This window comes from Labrus mixtus, chromosome 5 (assembly GCF_963584025.1).
Source record: "Labrus mixtus chromosome 5, fLabMix1.1, whole genome shotgun sequence".
Lineage (NCBI taxonomy): Eukaryota > Metazoa > Chordata > Actinopteri > Labriformes > Labridae > Labrus > Labrus mixtus.
In genome coordinates this window covers 14,408,402-14,427,082 of record NC_083616.1, presented here as the reverse complement: position 1 = coordinate 14,427,082, position 18,681 = coordinate 14,408,402, and the positions used below count along the sequence as shown (strand labels likewise).

At 41.5% G+C, this 18,681-nt stretch overlaps 1 protein-coding gene across 1 annotated transcript in view; it reads left to right on the top strand.

Annotated features, from left to right (window-relative positions):
- adgrv1 (adhesion G protein-coupled receptor V1) overlaps window positions 1-18,681 on the top strand; it is a 97,333-nt gene that overhangs the window by 10,018 nt on the left and 68,634 nt on the right. Inside the window, exons 12-41 of the mRNA XM_061037973.1 lie at window positions 723-849; window positions 993-1,178; window positions 1,344-1,524; window positions 2,085-2,248; window positions 2,332-2,455; window positions 2,574-2,834; window positions 3,848-3,974; window positions 4,387-4,610; window positions 4,774-5,508; window positions 7,778-8,151; window positions 8,821-9,000; window positions 9,426-9,606; window positions 9,810-10,007; window positions 10,150-10,272; window positions 10,540-10,624; window positions 11,130-11,265; window positions 11,952-12,317; window positions 12,436-12,679; window positions 12,796-13,011; window positions 13,114-13,329; window positions 13,475-13,719; window positions 13,820-14,001; window positions 14,088-14,586; window positions 14,715-15,024; window positions 15,240-15,449; window positions 16,033-16,163; window positions 16,313-16,412; window positions 16,570-16,749; window positions 16,859-17,022; window positions 17,946-18,033. Coding sequence (XP_060893956.1) covers window positions 723-849; window positions 993-1,178; window positions 1,344-1,524; window positions 2,085-2,248; window positions 2,332-2,455; window positions 2,574-2,834; window positions 3,848-3,974; window positions 4,387-4,610; window positions 4,774-5,508; window positions 7,778-8,151; window positions 8,821-9,000; window positions 9,426-9,606; window positions 9,810-10,007; window positions 10,150-10,272; window positions 10,540-10,624; window positions 11,130-11,265; window positions 11,952-12,317; window positions 12,436-12,679; window positions 12,796-13,011; window positions 13,114-13,329; window positions 13,475-13,719; window positions 13,820-14,001; window positions 14,088-14,586; window positions 14,715-15,024; window positions 15,240-15,449; window positions 16,033-16,163; window positions 16,313-16,412; window positions 16,570-16,749; window positions 16,859-17,022; window positions 17,946-18,033 — 6,557 coding nt within the window. The remainder of the gene's footprint in view (window positions 1-722; window positions 850-992; window positions 1,179-1,343; window positions 1,525-2,084; window positions 2,249-2,331; window positions 2,456-2,573; window positions 2,835-3,847; window positions 3,975-4,386; window positions 4,611-4,773; window positions 5,509-7,777; window positions 8,152-8,820; window positions 9,001-9,425; window positions 9,607-9,809; window positions 10,008-10,149; window positions 10,273-10,539; window positions 10,625-11,129; window positions 11,266-11,951; window positions 12,318-12,435; window positions 12,680-12,795; window positions 13,012-13,113; window positions 13,330-13,474; window positions 13,720-13,819; window positions 14,002-14,087; window positions 14,587-14,714; window positions 15,025-15,239; window positions 15,450-16,032; window positions 16,164-16,312; window positions 16,413-16,569; window positions 16,750-16,858; window positions 17,023-17,945; window positions 18,034-18,681) is intronic.

Genomic DNA, 18,681 nt, shown 5'->3' with positions numbered 1-18,681 from the left:
TCTTTAGTTGATGTGGGGATGAGGGGGGACTTAGGTTGGGTTGGGGGATCAGGCCGGGTGTGAAAAAAGGAACCCAAAGGAGAGTGGTTGTTGGTAGTAAATAGAGAATTTTCTATTTGTGTTTCCTTCTAATTTAACCAGGCTTGATTGTGTTCTCTTTTAAAGATGTCAGTGTTTGTATGCATGCAGAGCCTTGGCTGTGACTGTTTGTTTGGAGTGCTCCTTTCTATCATGGCTTTGTCCCTAATTTAGCCCTTGTGTGATGCTTACTTGGCTCCAGTTTTCTCAACATACACACACATACATACACCCCTGATGAGCAATAAAGATGCAGGCATGGGGTTGACTGACATTGTTATTGAAAGTGGCCCAAGCGGCAGGACCTCAGGGTATGGAGCCTGTGATGAATAAACACTAAACAATGCAAGGAATATATTAGAAAGTTTAGATTGAAGTTGAGCTGTTACATTGTGTGCTATCACTTGATTATCCAGAAGCTATAAAAAAAGTCCCACAAAAAAAGACAAGAACAGAAAAAAACGTTGATACTTCCATTACAGAGTTTTCATTATATCTACAATTTAAATTATGTTTCTATCTGACTTTTGAGTCCACAGTGAGTTCCACATGTCTCTTCTGGGAGGGGATAATGACTGTTTAGAAAGTTGTCATTTGCTACTATAATCTTAAACTGTGTACTTGTTTATTTGTGTGTGTCTCAGGAGTATTGTTGAAAACCAGATCCTGAAAGCTGGCTTTACCAGCAGAAAGATTGTCATCATGGAGAATGATGACCCTGGGGGGGTGTTTGAGTTTTCCCAATTTTCGAGAGGTCCATGGGTCATCCATGTAAGTCTGTAGATTGCAATGTTATACTAGAAGACTTTATCATTGTAAAGTGTTTATGTTACGTCAAGCCCAACAGGTGTTGTTGTACTCCAGTTGTAACCGGTTTTGGTCACCTGAAACATGTCAATTTTAAATGTATCCAGGAGGGGGAAACCGTGGAGCTGCATGTGGTCAGAGCTCAGGGACAGCTTCTCAAACAGCTGGTTCGATATGCTGTCATGCCTTCAGGCAGCACTGAATTCTACGGCGCCACAGGCATCCTGGAGTTCAAACCAGGGGAGAGAGAAGTGGTGGTGGCACTTGTGGCGAGGCCTGATGGGGTACCTGAGGTAAGGTCATGGTCAATTCTGTTTTGACCTTAATACAATCATTTCATTTACTACAAGATTTCCCAGTCTGATAGCAGAATAATCTTCATGTTAAGAAAGTAACAAATATATGCTTGACATGAAAACTTTGTGTGTTTGTGTTTTTTTACCTGTGTGTTCATACAGCTAGAAGAAACGTTCTCGGTGGTACTGAGTAGCCACAGCACTCCACCCAGTCGCCTTGGCAACCACAGGGAGGTTAACATCACAGTGCGAAAGAACGATGACCCCTTTGGCGTCATTGAGTTCATCCAACCAGGACTGACGGTGGCCATCAATGAGAGCAAAGGGGACGAGATGCACCAGGGTACTTTGAAGTTCAAGTTCTTCAGATAATCGTGAAAATTCTTCATCTCAAGTTGTATCTTATTCACACTTTGAATGAACCACAGCACATTTGTCCTCAAGTTGGATAATTATGAAAAAGATGAAACTACAGTATGTGTTAAAGACTACTTTAATGTGCCAGCCTAAGAACAACATGTATAATGATAGTTTAATGCATAAGAATGTGTTAACACAGATAAACGAGTGCATTTGTCAACTCGTATAGTCATACATTTGGGCCCAAAACTGATGATACAATCTGGTCCAAAGTACGGTACATGGAAAGCAAAAAGCCTTCTCTCAGCTATTTGTGAATGTATCGCCATTGTTGCTCTTTACATACAGGCACACATAGGAGGAATACAGCCAAACTATTGGGCTGTAAGCAAGGGGAACATTTTTTTTCGTATACCATACCAAAATGATAGCCTTTACAAAACACAAAAGACTAAAGATTAAAAGAAAAGTGCATACACAAGACTTGATGGAAGGTTTGAATATCTAAATTAATAATATTTCTCTATTGTGATTTTCTTCCAGCGGTGTACCCTGTAGTGAGGAACAGAGGTCACTTCGGAGAAGTGTCAGTCTCCTGGGTCCTGGAGCCAGCACTGTCTGGAGACGTGAGCCCCATCCAGGGAAATATCACCTTCACGGAGGGGGAGAACCTCAAAAACCTCACTCTCTTCTCTGTTCCAGACGAGGTACAATTAAAAACTCAAATTATACATGCAGTCCATTATAAGGTTCAGCCATTGTTTGACTTTTCATTTTCTTTCTATTGAAGCTCCCAGAGGACATGGAGAATTTCACCATCACATTGTTGAATGCTACGGGTGGTGCAAGGCTGGGAAACAAACTCAATGCCATTTTACACATTAACAAGAATGATGACTCCATTTACTTTTCTGGTAAGGATGCATTTCTGGATCCACTTTATATAACGGAGATAATATCTATGTATATTAAAGCTACACTCATTCACTCCTCTCCCTGGCTACCTCGCCATCTCTACTTCCACCTCTTCAGAACCCGTGATTGTACGACTTCAGGAAGGTGGCATAGCCAACTTCAGCGTTCTGAGGGCAGGGAGGGCAGACTTTGTTGCGACGGTAATGTATCGTGTGGACTATGGAAATGCATCCCCAGGTGACCTCACCTTGCTGAGTAATGACACGCTGCTGGTGTTTGACGTGGGTCAATGGATAAAGAACATCTCAGTTGCTGTAGAAGATGACAACATACCGGAGACTGATGAGCCCTTTTACATTGTTCTCTACAATGCTACTGGTGAGTCTGTGCGTCTTTTTTAATATGTGGTCGACTCGGCAGTTTTATTATAAGGATGCCTTCTGTGAATGAGTACTTGGGTCATGTAATATAATTGAGCGTCCATATTTCATATACGAGATAATAAAAGTGATATATCCTGCAATTCATCTTGTGCTTTCGGGAGTTGCTTTTTTCCATGGGCTTCAAGAACCAGGCAATCACACCTTATCTGAAGAAAACATGATCCCCTTCTTTCTCCCCTTTTCACTCCTTCATCTTGATGTCAGAGGAGTAGCTAGGTTATTAAGAATTGTTTGTGGTAATGCTGAAAGCTCGTTTAATCCCAGTATTGTGTGTCAGGGATGGGAATAAAAGACCAGCGGGCCCCACCAGGACCTTAATTACCCGACTCCAGACTTTCTCAGACACAAAGACGAGCCACTCCACTGGCCTCTCTGTTTACTGGGTGACACAGAGGAGAGTTGAGTAAGGGTTAGCCTCTGGTTTAAGCCAAGGGATTCTCCTTTATAGTGGCCGTGTTAAAAGTCAATAACCCTCATGTTGAAAGTCAATCAAACTCACACAGGGACCATGAACATCTTTACCTCTCCTTTTTTGATAGGAGCAAATTTGCATGCATGCCACAGTTAATTCATCTTGCTGATCAAAGTAGTGCTTGTGATTGGCTGTTTCAGCTTTGGGAGTATTATTTCATCAAAATATCATCCACTTGTATTTATTAATTTCTTATTTTTCTAAAAATCTCAATGAAAGCCACTTCGGGGCACGTCGAGGCTCTCTACGCTGGGATGCCTTTATCTTCCAAAGACATTTTTCAGGAATAAGATGCTCTGTCCTCATGGGCCTGGTTGTCATAGTTATGGTGCACTCGTAAATAAAAGCTTATTGCATGAAGCATGACAATAATAAATTTGCACAGTGCTGTTGTTATTGTCTCTTGCCTTTATTTAACTATCTATGCATACATTAATTTCTCTATGTATAGTCTAATATCTTGTACATTTACACAGGTGATGCCGTTGTATATGGAGCAGATACAGCTACTGTGGTGATTGAGGCCAATGATGACGCCAATGGGATTTTCTCCCTGGAAGCCACAGAAAAACCGGTCAAAGAGGGCAATACCAATCATTTTTAGTAAGTAACAGGTCTTCAATTCAATATTTTTTTAGTGCTGCTTATTTTGATTAAAATAGTCTTGAATATTTTTTTTAAGGTTTATTTTTGGGATTTTTATGTATTTATTTAGAGATAGGACAGAGTCAGAAATCGGGGACAGAGAGATTGGGGAATGACATGTGGCCTGTAGTAACAGGCCTGGAGGACTACAGCACATAGGGTGTGCGCACTAACCACTACATCACTACACCACCGGAGCCCCAGTCTTGAATAGTTTAATATGGGCTTAATGAGGCTGTTCATATTGAAACAATTTTTTGGAAGAATTGGCCCATTGCCAAAAAATACACAGGCATTGTGATTATAAAGATACAATGTTTTCTTTTGTGTTCAATGATATAAATGATGATCCTTTTCTTGTCTGCTCCAGTGTCCTGCGTACCAGAGGACATTTTGGTAACGTTACAGTTTTCTGGCAGCTGTTTGCAAATGACTCAGAGACTCCTCTGGAGGAAAACCAGGAGTTTACCAACGTATCTGGCTCCATCACCTTCACAACAGGGGAAGAGACCAAACCTATCGTTCTGGAAGCCATCTCAGATAAGCTCCCAGAGTTCAATGAGTTCTTTATCCTCAGACTGGTCGACATCTCAGGTTAGTTCAGAATAAAAGTGACATTCACTTCTGTCATTGAGATTTTCATTTGCAATCATATTTTATTGGAGTCATCTGCCTTTTAACCTCCATACTGCCAATTCCTAAGTTAAGGGTGAGCTTGTCTTGAAAACCACTGATCTCTTTTAAATTATTTGTTTAGGAGGCCATCCGGGGGAGGGTGGACAACTTGCAGAGACTTCCCTGAATGTCTCAGTTCTCATCCCTTTCAATGACGACCCGTTTGGTGTCTTTGCCATTGCGGACAGCAACCTGGACCAAGAAGTAGCTGAAGATGTACTCTCAGATGAGGATATGGCCGATGTCGCTTCTTTCACTGTCCTTCGCCAGCAGGGTACTTTTGGTGATGTGCGTGTCGCCTGGGAGATTGTATCTGGACACTTCCCAGAGGGCCTTCCTCTGATGGATGACCTGCTCCTTCAAGCCTCCTTCCCAGATGAGGTTCAGCTCAGGCCTCATGCCAGGCGACACCACTCTGCCACAGACACATGGTTTTTCTCCGGGCTCCCGGGGGCTTATGGGACCATCTCCCCTGAAGATGGGCCGGCTGCTGTTTCCAACTTTACCATTTCTGCTTGGCTTGTGCCCAGCCCGGACACTGACGGCTTCATATTCAGCAAAGGAACAAGGAATGGGACCTTGCATTATGGAGTGAAGGTCCACACCAATGAGTCTCATGTCACAGTGATGCTGTACTATACAGCCATAGGATCAAGCAATCCACAAGTGGCACGAGCCACTGCTGAGAAATTTTTAGAGAATAACGCCTGGTTGCACGTGATTCTTACCGTTGATGATGGGATTATTGAGTTCTTCCTGGATGGGATCCCTATTCCTGGAGGACTGAGGAGCATCAAAGGAGAGGGCGTTGCCGATGGTAAGCAAATTCTCAGTTTCTAGTTTAGTTTATTTGCACATTTTTGAAAGAAGAATCAGGAAAAATAAAACAAATAACAATAAAACAGGTGAGGTAGAAACCCTGAGGGCTTATCTCAAAACCTCACCTTAAAAACAAAGTTGAAATAAAATAACAATAACAAAGTAAAAATATTTACTGTCACAAATATATTTTACCCAATTGAAAAAATTACATACAAACATTGAAAAAATAAAATAGAGCAAAACAGGACATACAGTATGGACAATATAACAAAATCAGGACAATTCACTTTTTACTACAAAAACTTTCTGACATCAAAGCATTTATGAGTCTCATTTTGTATATGGAAAAAGACAAAAAATCATAAAGTAAATAAAAATGTGGGTTCCATAATTTGACTCCTCGGTATCTTATTGAGTAGTGTCTTCAATAAGACCTCAGCTTTGAAAACTCCAAATCAAATGTTACAGTGATAGATTTTAAATGTGTTGATAATTGGAAGAAAATGTCTTTAATTTGTTAAAATTGGAAGAATTGTATTTTTATTTAATAAGTGTTGAATATATTTTATCGACTTTCTTTTTTCATCGCAATCATTTCCCCAAATGTCAAACACCAAATTCATACACAGGCCAAATTATGACGTACAAATACTTCTTGTCCTGTGAATTGTTTCCTATTGTCTCAGCACCGTGGTCAGAGTCTGAGAGCCACAAATACAGTGCTCTTGTACTTGTAATGATGATGATGTCTATTCATGAATCTAATTGGGTGACTTTGTGTGTGACTTTCTGGGAGCAGGATTTCAGGCTTTTTACTTTATTTTGCACAAATGGAATGAAAACAAGTCTTCACATTTACGTACACATTGAAGACGCACGATTACACACACACACACACACACACATGCACCCAGCCACCTCTCAGTCACTTCTTCATTGTTCAGGTCTGTTGGGACTCTGCAATGCTTCAATGACCATTTAAAATCAGCACTGCAGGATATTGTTGCTGCTAAAGGGAATCAGTCGGCATCTTCTTTTCTTCCCTTTTTCCTCTCTAATTAACAGAGACAATAGACGCAGCCTGTATAGGACCAAAACCCCCCAGAGGGGAAATATTCTGATGGCTCCTTGGCTAACTTCAATCACAGTAGATGTATACATAATCATCAATCATGTCTGCTACTAGTAACTCAAACCCACAGAGGAATTGCTTTGTGTCAGGGTTTTGTACTTGCTCACTGTGGCATATTTCCAATGTTGTCCCACTGTATTTCTGGTGTCTTATAAACCCATGACGGTTGGGCACTTTGTGTGCATGACACGTAAATAAAGTACAATCAATCAATCAAAAATGTACCAGTAGAGGAAGCAATACGCACAGAGCCGTAAGTAATGATGTAACAGTACCTTGTGAGACAGTTATCAGTACACATACAGTATGGGACAATACGAATTCGTAAAATTAAAATAATCACAATTTAGCTTTTTAAACAGCAGAAGGACACTATCTGCCTGTGACTTTTCTCGTTTTAGGCCATGTCTCTACATCTGTAGCTGAAAAGAGACATGTGTGCATGGTGTCAGTAAGTGATGATTTTACAGTGGATGGCGCACAGCCAGTGTGTCCTGCTATCAATAAACTAGTGGAGGGTCTCTCTCTTCTTCGAGTACGTGTCCCAGTAGTGTGTCCACACCTGGGAGAGAAAGATATGTAAGAAAACATCACAGAAAGAGCTAATACATAGAACTTTTTTTTTTCCACTTTTGAATGTTCTTTTTGTTTTTCATTTACTCCTGTAACTTTGCGATCTCGTCAATGTCTCTACGTGTCTTTTCAAAATAGAACACATTTGTTTTCAAGACAGGAAAGTTACTTAGGTGTAAGTAAAAATAAAAAGCAAAATAAAAGCATCACAAGTAAAAGTTTAATAAGGCAACTCTTATCTAAAACTTGAAACTTGGTTAATTACACCTTTAGAAAAAACGTATATCCCTAGATGTAAGTTTCAGCATAATGAATAATTAATGAGAAAGAGCACTACAATGATCTACTACATGTTTATTTTTTCCTTGGTGCTTTTTTTAGATGCAATGTTGATCAAACAATAATTTGTAATTCATGCTTGGAGCCATGAAAGTCATTTGTTTCACTTGTGTATCGAGCCATTACCTACTTAAACTACTCGTACATATATTGTTTAAGAACGCTAGCCTGTTCATTCAAAATATGTACCTTTTTTTCCCTCTCTGTATTTTTACTCCAGGACCTGCGTCTGTGTATATTGGTTCAGATCCTGAGGGTGAACAGCGCTACACAGGCCTTCTCCAGGACGTCCGCTTGTACAGGACTAAGCTGAACCGCAGCCATATCCACGAGCTCCACACCCAGCCTGCTAAAACAGACCTGCGTAGCATTTCAGGTTACCTGCGCTACCGGCAGGATGAGAGGCAGAAGTCATTTGTGGTGGAGGCCAGGGATGATAATGAGGAGGAGGGAGAGGAGATGTTCTATCTACAGTTGGTAGCAGTTCATGGTGGAGCGCGCCTGCCTCTCCCCAGACCCACTGCTATATTGCGTGTCATGAAAAGTGACAATGCCAATGGGCTTTTTGGCTTCACTGGTGCCTGCATACCTGATGTAAGTGCAAAGTAGCTAGTGATTTATATTCAGCCATTTTACCTGCTATTCACATCTAAATAAACCTAACAAACACTGCACATAAGACAGACTATTAAATAAAGATTTGAATAACTCTTCTGAGAAGGCTGAATCTACATGTATCTGCATAGAGACACATGAAATGTAAACCTACTGGTTTGTCAGTCCCTGTCCTGCTACATATTTTATCAGTCTTCATGCCTGGCTGCAGAGAGAGCATGCTCTCCGTTTTTAGTTTGATTAGATACGTGGGCTCACGTGTTGGGCCCTCTCAGGTAGAGCGACAGCTGGTGAGGCTGCGGCAGGTCTGCCTGTCAGGGCATTCCTGTAGAAGTAGAGCAGGAGTTCCAGCACTGGAAAAGGATATCTTGTTCCACGTTCCATGAACACAACAGGTGGCAGGGCCGGCGATGGCATTCCATCAGAACCAGAGGATCTTGATCCTTTGGGGATATAGAGCTGTAGTGGCATGTAGGCTATCAGGTGCTTCCTCTGCAAATCCCATTAACACTGTGCTGTAATCAAAAATACTGCCTTCTCTAATAATTGAAAACTGCATAACTACAGTAGGATAAATGCAGCATTCATCATTTCCTCCATTAGTACAGAATTAATCGTCAATATAATTCCCTTGCTTTGTTCTTATAGACCACTGAGGAAGGCTCCACCATCTCTTGTGTGATCGAGCGTTTGCGCGGATCTCTGGACCATGTTTATGTCAACTACAATGTCACCCAACTGGATACCTTGGACAGTGAGACCCCTGCCCATCAGGATTTTGTGAATGCCACTGGTGCTGTGCTTTTCACGCCTGGACAACGCTCTGAGGTTTGTGCACTGTGTATGTAAGAGTGACTCAACAGTTTGACCTGTATTTGTCTTGGAGGAGTTAGAGAAAACCCCTCTGAGTTAATCATGGGTCACATACAGTGCAGTCTCTCAGCTGATAAAAATGCATGTGATGGATCTTGTCTGAACTGTTTTTTACACATCAGCAAATCATGTAAATACTGTATACAGTTTAACAGCAGTACAATACAGTCACCAAGATGCAATGTTCAAGACAACCAGCCCCCCCTAGTGGTTGTTTGCTTTGTGAATTTATTCAGAAGTCAACAGGTGTCTGCTGATCATTAAGATTTAAATATATGCTTGTGGAACACAGCTCAGACTCAATGATCATATTTTACAAAAAATGCAATATTAGCTTGCTTACTTAACTTGTTATGTTTATATTAATATCTGTCCTTTAGGTGTTGAACCTGTTAGTGTTGGATGATAACCTTCCAGAGCTGGCAGAGTCCTTTCAGATCACTCTGGTGTCAGCAGAGTCTGGTGACGGGAAGCCGGGTTCCACCCCCACCAGCGGAGCGAGCATTGATCCAAATAGCTCCGTCAACATTGTCACTGTCACAGCTAGTGATCACCCTTATGGTATTTACTTACACGTCGAAATTAAGTACTATTGCTCCTTGGTTATAACAAATGTATTTGATTATTTTGTGATAATATTCCTCCCCAACCCAACCCAACCCACTTCTACTCTTATCCCATCTTTTCCCTCTTTTTTTTTTATAATTTACTCCCTTATTTTTTCTCTTATAATCATCCCTGAAACTGACTCTACCTTTATGCAGGCCTGCTGCAGTTTCAGCCCAGCCCTCCAGGAGAAGGACTAATCTCTCCTGTTTTCGAGCCTGCTCACATAACTGTTAATGAGGAAGATGGACAAGTCCGTTTGTTGGTGGCCAGGGCCCAGGGCCTTTTAGGAAGGATCATGGTAGGATACAGGACGACCCCCTTCACAGCATCCAGCCCTGAAGACTATGAGGTTAGTTATTCTTTAATCTTACTGATCCATCCATCCATCTATCCAACCATTATAGATACCACTTATGCACACATGAATTAGTGAATAATAAGTACATGGTGATTGCATCTCTGATTTCCTCCTTCTCTTTCTCTTGCAGGACTCAGACGGCATTCTGGACTTTCTTCCAGGGGAACGATTAAAGTTTATCCCTGTGACTATCGTTGATAATCCTGTCCCAGAGCTGGACAAGATTTTTAGAGTGGAGCTCTACAATGCTGATGGAGGAGGTGAGATACTTGACCCCAAATTCAAGAAGTTGTTTTATTAGTCGTTTTTCTTAAATTTAGTTCCTTTGCCTGAACCTTTGTTTATAGCTGAATTGACCCTGTGTTTTGCCCTGCTTTGTTTTTGTGTGTTTTGTGTGCTGTGCTTCTGTGTTCTCTCGTACCCTCCAACATCCGCAACTGCCTTCCTCCTACCCTCCTTCCTATTTGCCCTTTGACATCTGCTTCTCTGGTGTGACACTTGTTTGATCCTCCTGTGTGATCCATAAGTGGGTCAGTATCTGAATAGTGAAGGGAGTGGTAGTGGTGAGAGTGACTCTGACTTCCTCCTTCCATCCTTCTACCACCATGGTAAGTATCCCCTTCCTCAACTGACCAAACAGCTTCTTGTTTTAGTTCCTTTCCCCTTACACCCACATCTTGCATATTAGTCATATTATGGATCAACTAACCTGCTGCTTTCAAAGTGACCCTTTATCTACATTAGATATTCATTTGATCATGGACATGCACATTTAATTAACTCTGTGTGGTGTTTACATTGTACTCTGACCTGTTTGTAAGAGAACGCAAGGAGAGTAATGTGGGAAAAGCAAATAGTCTTTACCAGCAGTATCCAGAAGCAAGTGACATTAAATCCAAGTGTTTTACTTTTAGTTTAGGCTGCTGTCACACCTTCTGAAATAACTTACTTTTTGAATGAAGCTGCCTTTTTCATTCTTATGCCCTTGATATCACTTTTTTCTGAAAATAAAAGAAAACCGTCTTTATATTTCTGTTCTATGAGGATTAGGTCATTTTAAAAATGGAGCCCATATGTATTGCTAAACGGTAAAATCTTGTATTTTGTGTGTAGCCAGCTTGGGAGTTGCGTCTCGCATCACAGTGACCATTGCTGCTTCTGATGATGCCCATGGAGTGTTTCAGTTCAGCCCTAGATCTCTCTCTATCAATGGGACAGAACCAGAGGATGGACGTAGCTCTGTGGTGCTTCAGGTCCGTGTCATACACAGTTAAATATTAGATCATGACCACTGAGACACAAAAACATGTTTGCATTAGCATGTAATTATTTTAACAATGTGCTTAGAAAAAATAAAGCCCTGTGTCCACCTAGCGTTTTATTCTGAGTGCCAGCGTTTTTTTAAATTGTTTTCAACAAGAAGAGAGTGTTTGCAGTAGCAGGAGGCCGTCTGGAGAAAAAACGCAGCGGCCAGCATATTTTTTTCCAAGTCATCTGCCTTTTTTGTCCGAGCGCTCTGAGTTGAAAATCTTTAAACTTTTCAGAAAGGCACTGCGTCACTGGCACTCTTTTCCAAATGTATGATATTCCCTGTGTTTTTGCCACCCAAAGATCATGTCTTGTACCCATATCCTCTTTGCTCAAAATCTGCTGGGGTAAAAGCGATCTCAAATTAAAAACAGTAAAAAGCAACAGTGCTGTGTCGGTCATACAGCGGCTGTTGTCAACAGGCTGCTGTCATAGAGACAGGACGGACGTGCAGCACTTTTTTTTTCGCAGTGCACAAACACTTGATGCAAGTGCTGCAGAGAGCACAGCCAGCGCTTTTTTGTCTGGTAAATAAGCTAGGTGGACACGGAGCCAAAGTAATTACTTTAAGTGTCACGGGTCATGACCATTGTACCGTCATGCTATGTTTGCTTTTTTGTTTCTCTCCCAGGTGGATCGGTCCTTTGGTGACCTCTCCAATGTAACTGTGTACTGGGAGGTTGATCCCAGCTCTGAGGGGGAGCTCCTCAGCAGGTTTGGGAACATCACCTTTGGAGTAGGGCAGACTACAGAGAATATCATCATTGATGTGGCTCAAGATGAGATCCCTGAGCTGGACAGAAGTTTCACTGTGTCATTGGTTAATGTCTCCCACGGTCGTCTGGGACCTCAGATATCTGCTACTCTGACTGTACTCGCCAGTGATGACCCCTATGGGGTTTTTGTATTCGCTAACGAAACAAGGTCTGTCCGACTTCCTGAAGCTGACTCATCTGTCTCCCTCAACATCCTGCGACAGAGAGGCCTGATGGGTCAGGTGTGTCCTACTGTAGAAGTTTAGAATTGTTTTAATGATAAAAGGAACCATTATGATTCCGTTACTCTGTCTTTCAATAAATAATCAGAATGTTTTTTTTGTATTTGAACATGTCTAGGTGAATGTGACATATGGGACACTTAAAGAGGCACAACCAGAACCTTTCAGGACCCCTGGAGTGGGCCGGGCTACTGAGGGGTGGGATTTTGTCCCTCTCCTGGATTCTGTTGTGTTCTTGGCCAATCAGAGTGAAGCAAACATCAGACTTCAAGTGCTAGATGATGAGGATCCAGAGAGAGACGAGTCAATTTTTGTGAAGTTGATCAGTGTTCAGCTTATCGAAGGAGAGCAGGAAAGATCCAGTAAGATACTGAAACTCCAAAAGTAAACACATTAACACATAAAAAAAAGTTTAACATACAAAGACTTCCATTTCCAAAACTCAACTCAAGAAACATCTTCCTATCATCCCTTTCAGTTTCCAATTCCCCTTCTGTGGGCCCCCTGACTGACACCTTTGCCCAGGTCATAGTGGAGGCGAGCGATGATGCTTTTGGAGTCCTTCAGTTATCGGCTTCTGCTGTCAGTGTTGCTGAGCACTATGTTGGACCCATCATTAATGTTACACGTGTCGGAGGGATTTTTGCAGACGTGTCTGTCAAGTTCAGAGCAGTGCCTTTGACTGCCAGAGTCAGTAAGTTTTGGCCAGGAAGTATGAATTTGAAGATCTCTCTAAACACGTGAGATGGGCAGGACATGTCTTCATGTATATCTATTACTTTGTGAAATCCTATAGGTGAGGACTACAGTGTAGCCTCCACTGATGTTGTCCTCCTAGAGGGAGAGTCCAGTAAATCTGTTCCCGTCTATGTCATCAATGATATGGTCCCGGAGTTGGAGGAGACCTTTCTTATCGAGCTCATCAACCAAACCACAGGCGGAGCTCTTCTGGGGGAGCTCACCCGTGCCATCATCACCATACTGCCTTCTGACGATCCATTCGGTGCCTTTGGTAAGTAAGCATCATCCAGGATATGTTTCATTTTATTTTAGACTATTCAAATAATTATATTCAGAAATTATAAATAGTTATAGTTATAGTTATAAATAATTATAGTTAATTGTTCAAGGAGTACCTCTCTTGATTTTCCCCATAGTCTTCCAAGCTATTCCAGTCACCATAGAAGAACCAGGATCTAACTCCATTGAGGTCAAGTTGCCAATTGTGCGTAATGCTGGTACTATTGGCACAGTGGTAGTCCAATGGCAAGCCACTGTAAACGGTAAACTAGCAAATGGGGACATCAGACCCACATCGGGGGAGGTTAGATTTGCTCCTGGAGAGACCATGAAGACGCTGCAAGTAGAGATTTTATCTGACGATGTACCTGAAATCACAGAGGTAAGAACGCTAGTGTGGATTATCTGAAATAATATATATCCTGTGAAATATTTGAATCATTTAAGATCAATTGTTCCTCGAACATTTTTGTCCTCTCTAGATAATTAAGGTGGAGCTTACTGGTGCCAGTAATGGGGGAAACCTTGGAGCTGATACATCCGTCAACATCATAGTGCCTGCTAATGACAACCCATATGGGACTGTGTTCTTTGAACAATCTGTTTACCGCGTTCAAGAGCCCCTGGAGGGAGTTTATAGGGCTAATATTACTGTCCGCAGGAGGTACTTGTTTTGTGTTTCTTTGGGAAAATGTATTTTCTTGTACTAAGGCTAAAACTCAATCACTTCTTCTGTCACCTGTATTTCAGTGGTGGACACTTTGGTCGCTTGGAGATCTTGTACAGCACCTCTGAGATTGACGTTGTTGGTTTGGTTCAGAAGGATAACCAGAACCTTCTGATGTACTATGAACTCCCAAAACCAGGCATTCCCTCAGTCCCCCTCCTTAGGACAGTGAATATAACTGGTCAGACAGACCCCCTGGCTGTGTGTGCTGCTGCTTGTCTGAGAGAGCGTGCCTGCCAGGCCTTCTCCCTGTCACCAGACATGACCTCACCATCTTGCACCTGGGTGACTTCAGGGGCTGACCAACTGACACCGAACTCTCAGGTTATAACTTATGTAAAAAACACCACTGCTGCTGCAGTCCTGTTTAGTGGCCAGGCTGAAGCAGGGAGTGATTTTTCTCCTGTGACAGCTCAAAGTGCCTTCATGGATGATGGGTCAGGGGTCACCAACCTCTCAGTCCCAATCTTGACTGATAAGTTCCCTGAAATGGATGAGAGCTTCAACATACAGATCTTACAGGTAAAACTCAGTCATACATATATATTTGCCTGTTATCTTTATGAGCGTTTTTCAAGGTAGTCTTATTTATGCCTAATTTTATTCGAAAATATTTACTTAAACATAACTACCGTATGTGTTTTTTGAAGGTAGAGCTGATAAATCTGCCTGTGGTACCAAAGAACCTGCCCACGATTGGCCTGCCAGACAAAGCGGTGGTAACTATAGGCATGAATGGAGATGCATTTGGGGTGTTTTTGATATACAGCCTCAGTCCAGGCGCCCGGAACGAGGGGCTCTATCTGGAGGTTCGTGAAGAGCCTCTGGTTGTGGTGCCCCTGGTCATAGAGAGGAGAGGAGGGAATCTTGGCACTGTTACTGTAGAGTGGAGGTTTGTTGGAGGAAAAGCCACACCAGATGCTGACTTCACTGGGACTGGAGGGACTCTAGTCTTTGATGGTATGAGGACCACTGACTGATTTAACTTTAATATGTTGTTATTATAATTCCCCATAAAGCCATGTGAAAACCAACATCTTCTCAAATTTAATAATTTGTAAAAATGTCCTATTGTCATGATTGTTTCTACGTATTTCAACAAGATAAGTAAGGATAATTAAAACAACATTAGCATGTGCACTTAATGATGTCCTTTATTCTCCCTGTTTCTTCAGGTGATCTAAAGAAGACGATAGAGATTGTTATCAGAGACGATATTGAGCCAGAGGACAACGAGAGCCTCATGATTGGTCTTGTGAATACAGAAGGAGGAAGTCGAATCCTACCCAGCTCTGACACCGTTACCATAGTGATACTTGCTAACGATAACGTGGCTGGGATAGTTGGATTCCATCCCTCTTCACGATCTGTGATCGCCAGAGAAGGTCGGTTACTATCTTGGGTGACAAGCAAGACGTATTTGGATATTTGATCCATAGTATATACATCGATATCTCTAGACTTATAAAATTCTATATCCTTTCCACTTTCCTTCACTAGATATGTTTGTAATTATGTCTGAGTGCAAGCTTATGGGATATAGACTCCTGGAAAGGTAGCATGCACTAACAGGTGGACCCTGAGGTTGTCAGACATTATGTTGAAATTAAATCTTCATGGTTGAAGTCTGATAAATATTCAAACATTTATGGACCCTGAGATGCTTCTTGTGGCATATTAAGCATAAAGAAAGAAATGTAGATTTGATGTCCATAAATGCATTAATCTCTATAGAACACTATTTACTTCACATAATAGTTCTCCACATTAAAACTGGTCAAATACAGGCTTTTGATTGATGTAGCGTAAGTCTTACTGTATAAATGATTTTAAAATTTTCATTTTTTTTTAATTTAGTAACATATAATCAATCACTTACTTGGGTGAAATAAGACTCAATACTATTTCAACTTTTTTTTTTTTTACAGTCAGTATACGGTCTTATTGCATTATGTTTTTGAATTACAGGTGAGATGCTATCCCTATTAGTGATGAGAACTGCGCCAGGTCGAGGTAATGTCACTCTGGACTGGACTGTACAAGGGCCGCGTGTACTCCGGACGTTCACCCAAACATCAGGGACACTTTTCTTTACGGAGGTAAAAACCATCATTACCAAGCATTAACATGCAGACTTTGGCACAGATCAGCATGTTGTTATTTTTGATCTCTTTGTGGCTGGTTAAAGGTTTCAACACACAACTTACTAAATCAACTGAACAGCTGTTATTTGCCGTGTCTCCTACAGGGTGAACTGAATGACACCATAGTCCTACAACTTCTCGATGATGTCACACCAGAGGATAAGGATGAATACAAAATGTCCTTGTCCAATATACAAACGTTTGGTAATGATCTTAGTGTCTGATCTTTATATCTAATCTTAGCCTCTTTATGGTTGGTCATTGAGCCTGAAATGATTGTGAAGAAAATTCTTAAATACCCTAAAATAACCCAAGATAGAATTCTTACACAGATGGTCATGACTCTGGTTTGCAAACACAGGTGTTGTGGAGACTGGCCATGCTGCTCTTGATGCTCAGGGCAGTGAGGCAGTGATTTCTGTGGACACCAGCGATGAACCCTATGGGCTACTGACAATTGCCCCATCGTCCCTCAAGGTGACCACAGAGGAACAGGACCGGACTGTTAACATTTACGTCAAAAGAGAGTTTGGAGCCTCAGGTCAGTTTGAAAAAATGAGAACTTAATGAATGGATTTTCTTTGAGTTTATTCTTCTTCATGCTTAGCGCTAAGCCACAACCGACATCTTACTAAAATGTATTTGTACAGGAGCGGTGAACATCACCTATGAGGTTATAAGAGGTTCTTTACAAGACCTGTCCCAGATAGAGGGTGCTCTCGCTGACCCGGGACAAGACTTCATCGCTGGCACTGGTTCTGTAATCCTTCAGGACGGACAGACTTCTGTTGCCATCCCTGTCACCATACTAGAGGTAAAGACTGTATCTTTCTTCGATTTTTCAGTCGTCTCTCCATTAAATGTGAAGGCATACATGAAAGGTCTGGAAAGACTTGTTTCTCAAAATCATAATTACCCAATTTAACAGTTTTTATTCCTTTTGATTATACAAGGTGTCTTTTGAGTTGCAATGTTAAAAGTAGAGTCAGCAGCAATGTTCGTTGCAGCTCTTAAACACAGCATTCAAACTGGGCCCCTCCTCCTGGGCTCATAGCGCACGTCCACCGCAGGACTTAGAGTGTACATTTACTGCTTGTACCTACACTGCAGTCTACCTGAGAATATTACATTTGCTGTAATGGAAAATCTGATGATTTAGCAAGCTAGCACAAGCTAACCGACGGTGCTTGGCACCTGCCTGTCCAACAGAAAGCAGGCCAACTCCGCTTCCGCAGGTGAAAACCAACACATGGTTCAATCTCATTTCACTTTATCAGCGAAGCGTTTCGCCTTGGTATGATTATATTTTCTCTTCTTTGCCCCTACGTCCGCCGCCGGTTTTGAATCGCATTTAATGGCTGAATTGTATCCACTCCCAAACTCACCTGCGTGCTGTCATTGGCTGGGGTAAACACACCAGCTACCCACTCAGAAACATCCTGAGTCAACTAAAACAAAACATTAAATTCCCGGCAGAGAACTCTGCAGACACAGTCACCACCACACATGCATGGAGGCCAAGATGACATGATAGATGCAACATTACTTTTGTATGAGTCTATATTTTCTGTTTTAGGAAAAAAAAAACTACTGACTCTATCTTTAAGTTGTTTCATCAATAAAATACATTATTTCTGCCTGAAATCTCTTACTCCATTTTGAACCAAGCTCAGCTTCCTTACAGATAATTTACTTTGAATGTGGAATTAAAAGCTTTTCATTTCCACTTTCTTAAAGGATGACACGCCAGAGCTGCAAGAGTTCTTCTTGGTCAACATAACATCAGCAGTTCTCATCACGACCCTTGCCACTGTTCCACAACTAGGTATGGAGAAGTAGATTGAAAATGATCCTTATGAAAGTTGTGATTGAATTTCCAATCATTGGGTTGTTAAAAGACTAAAAAAAAACGTATTTGTACTTTTTCTGTATTTAACATTTGTGTTTAATTGTGTCCTTTAATTAAATCACTTTCTTCTATTTGCCCGGTTTGATGAGTAGAGGTTGTGTTTTGCACACTGCCAGGTAAAATTGCAAGCTCATATGGACAGGTGACAAAATAAAGGAAAAGCTGATGTTTTTGCAGTGAAGACATTTGTTGTCTCTGTTAAGCCGAGGGGTTTGTTTGGTGGCACTGATGGGGCTTCTTGTCCCCTTAGAGGAAAGAGTCACTTCAATATAAGTTGTCTGGAGTCATAACCTTCTTCCTATCATGAGAAATGTTTACTGCAAGTGATTATGTCCAAAAGCTCACAAGGCATCACTGAAACAACAAATGAGGGAGTATCATTTGGAAGGTTTTGTTCCATCCCTCCAGATTTGTAGAATCAATTCCATATTGAAGCTGTTTTGATGGCCTACCACCTTGCTTAGCCACATTATTTTGGGTTTTCCCTTTAATTTGTCACCGTCTGTATGTTTACATGCTTTAGCTGAAAACCATGGAGTTTTATATACAATGTTCCTGTGTGGT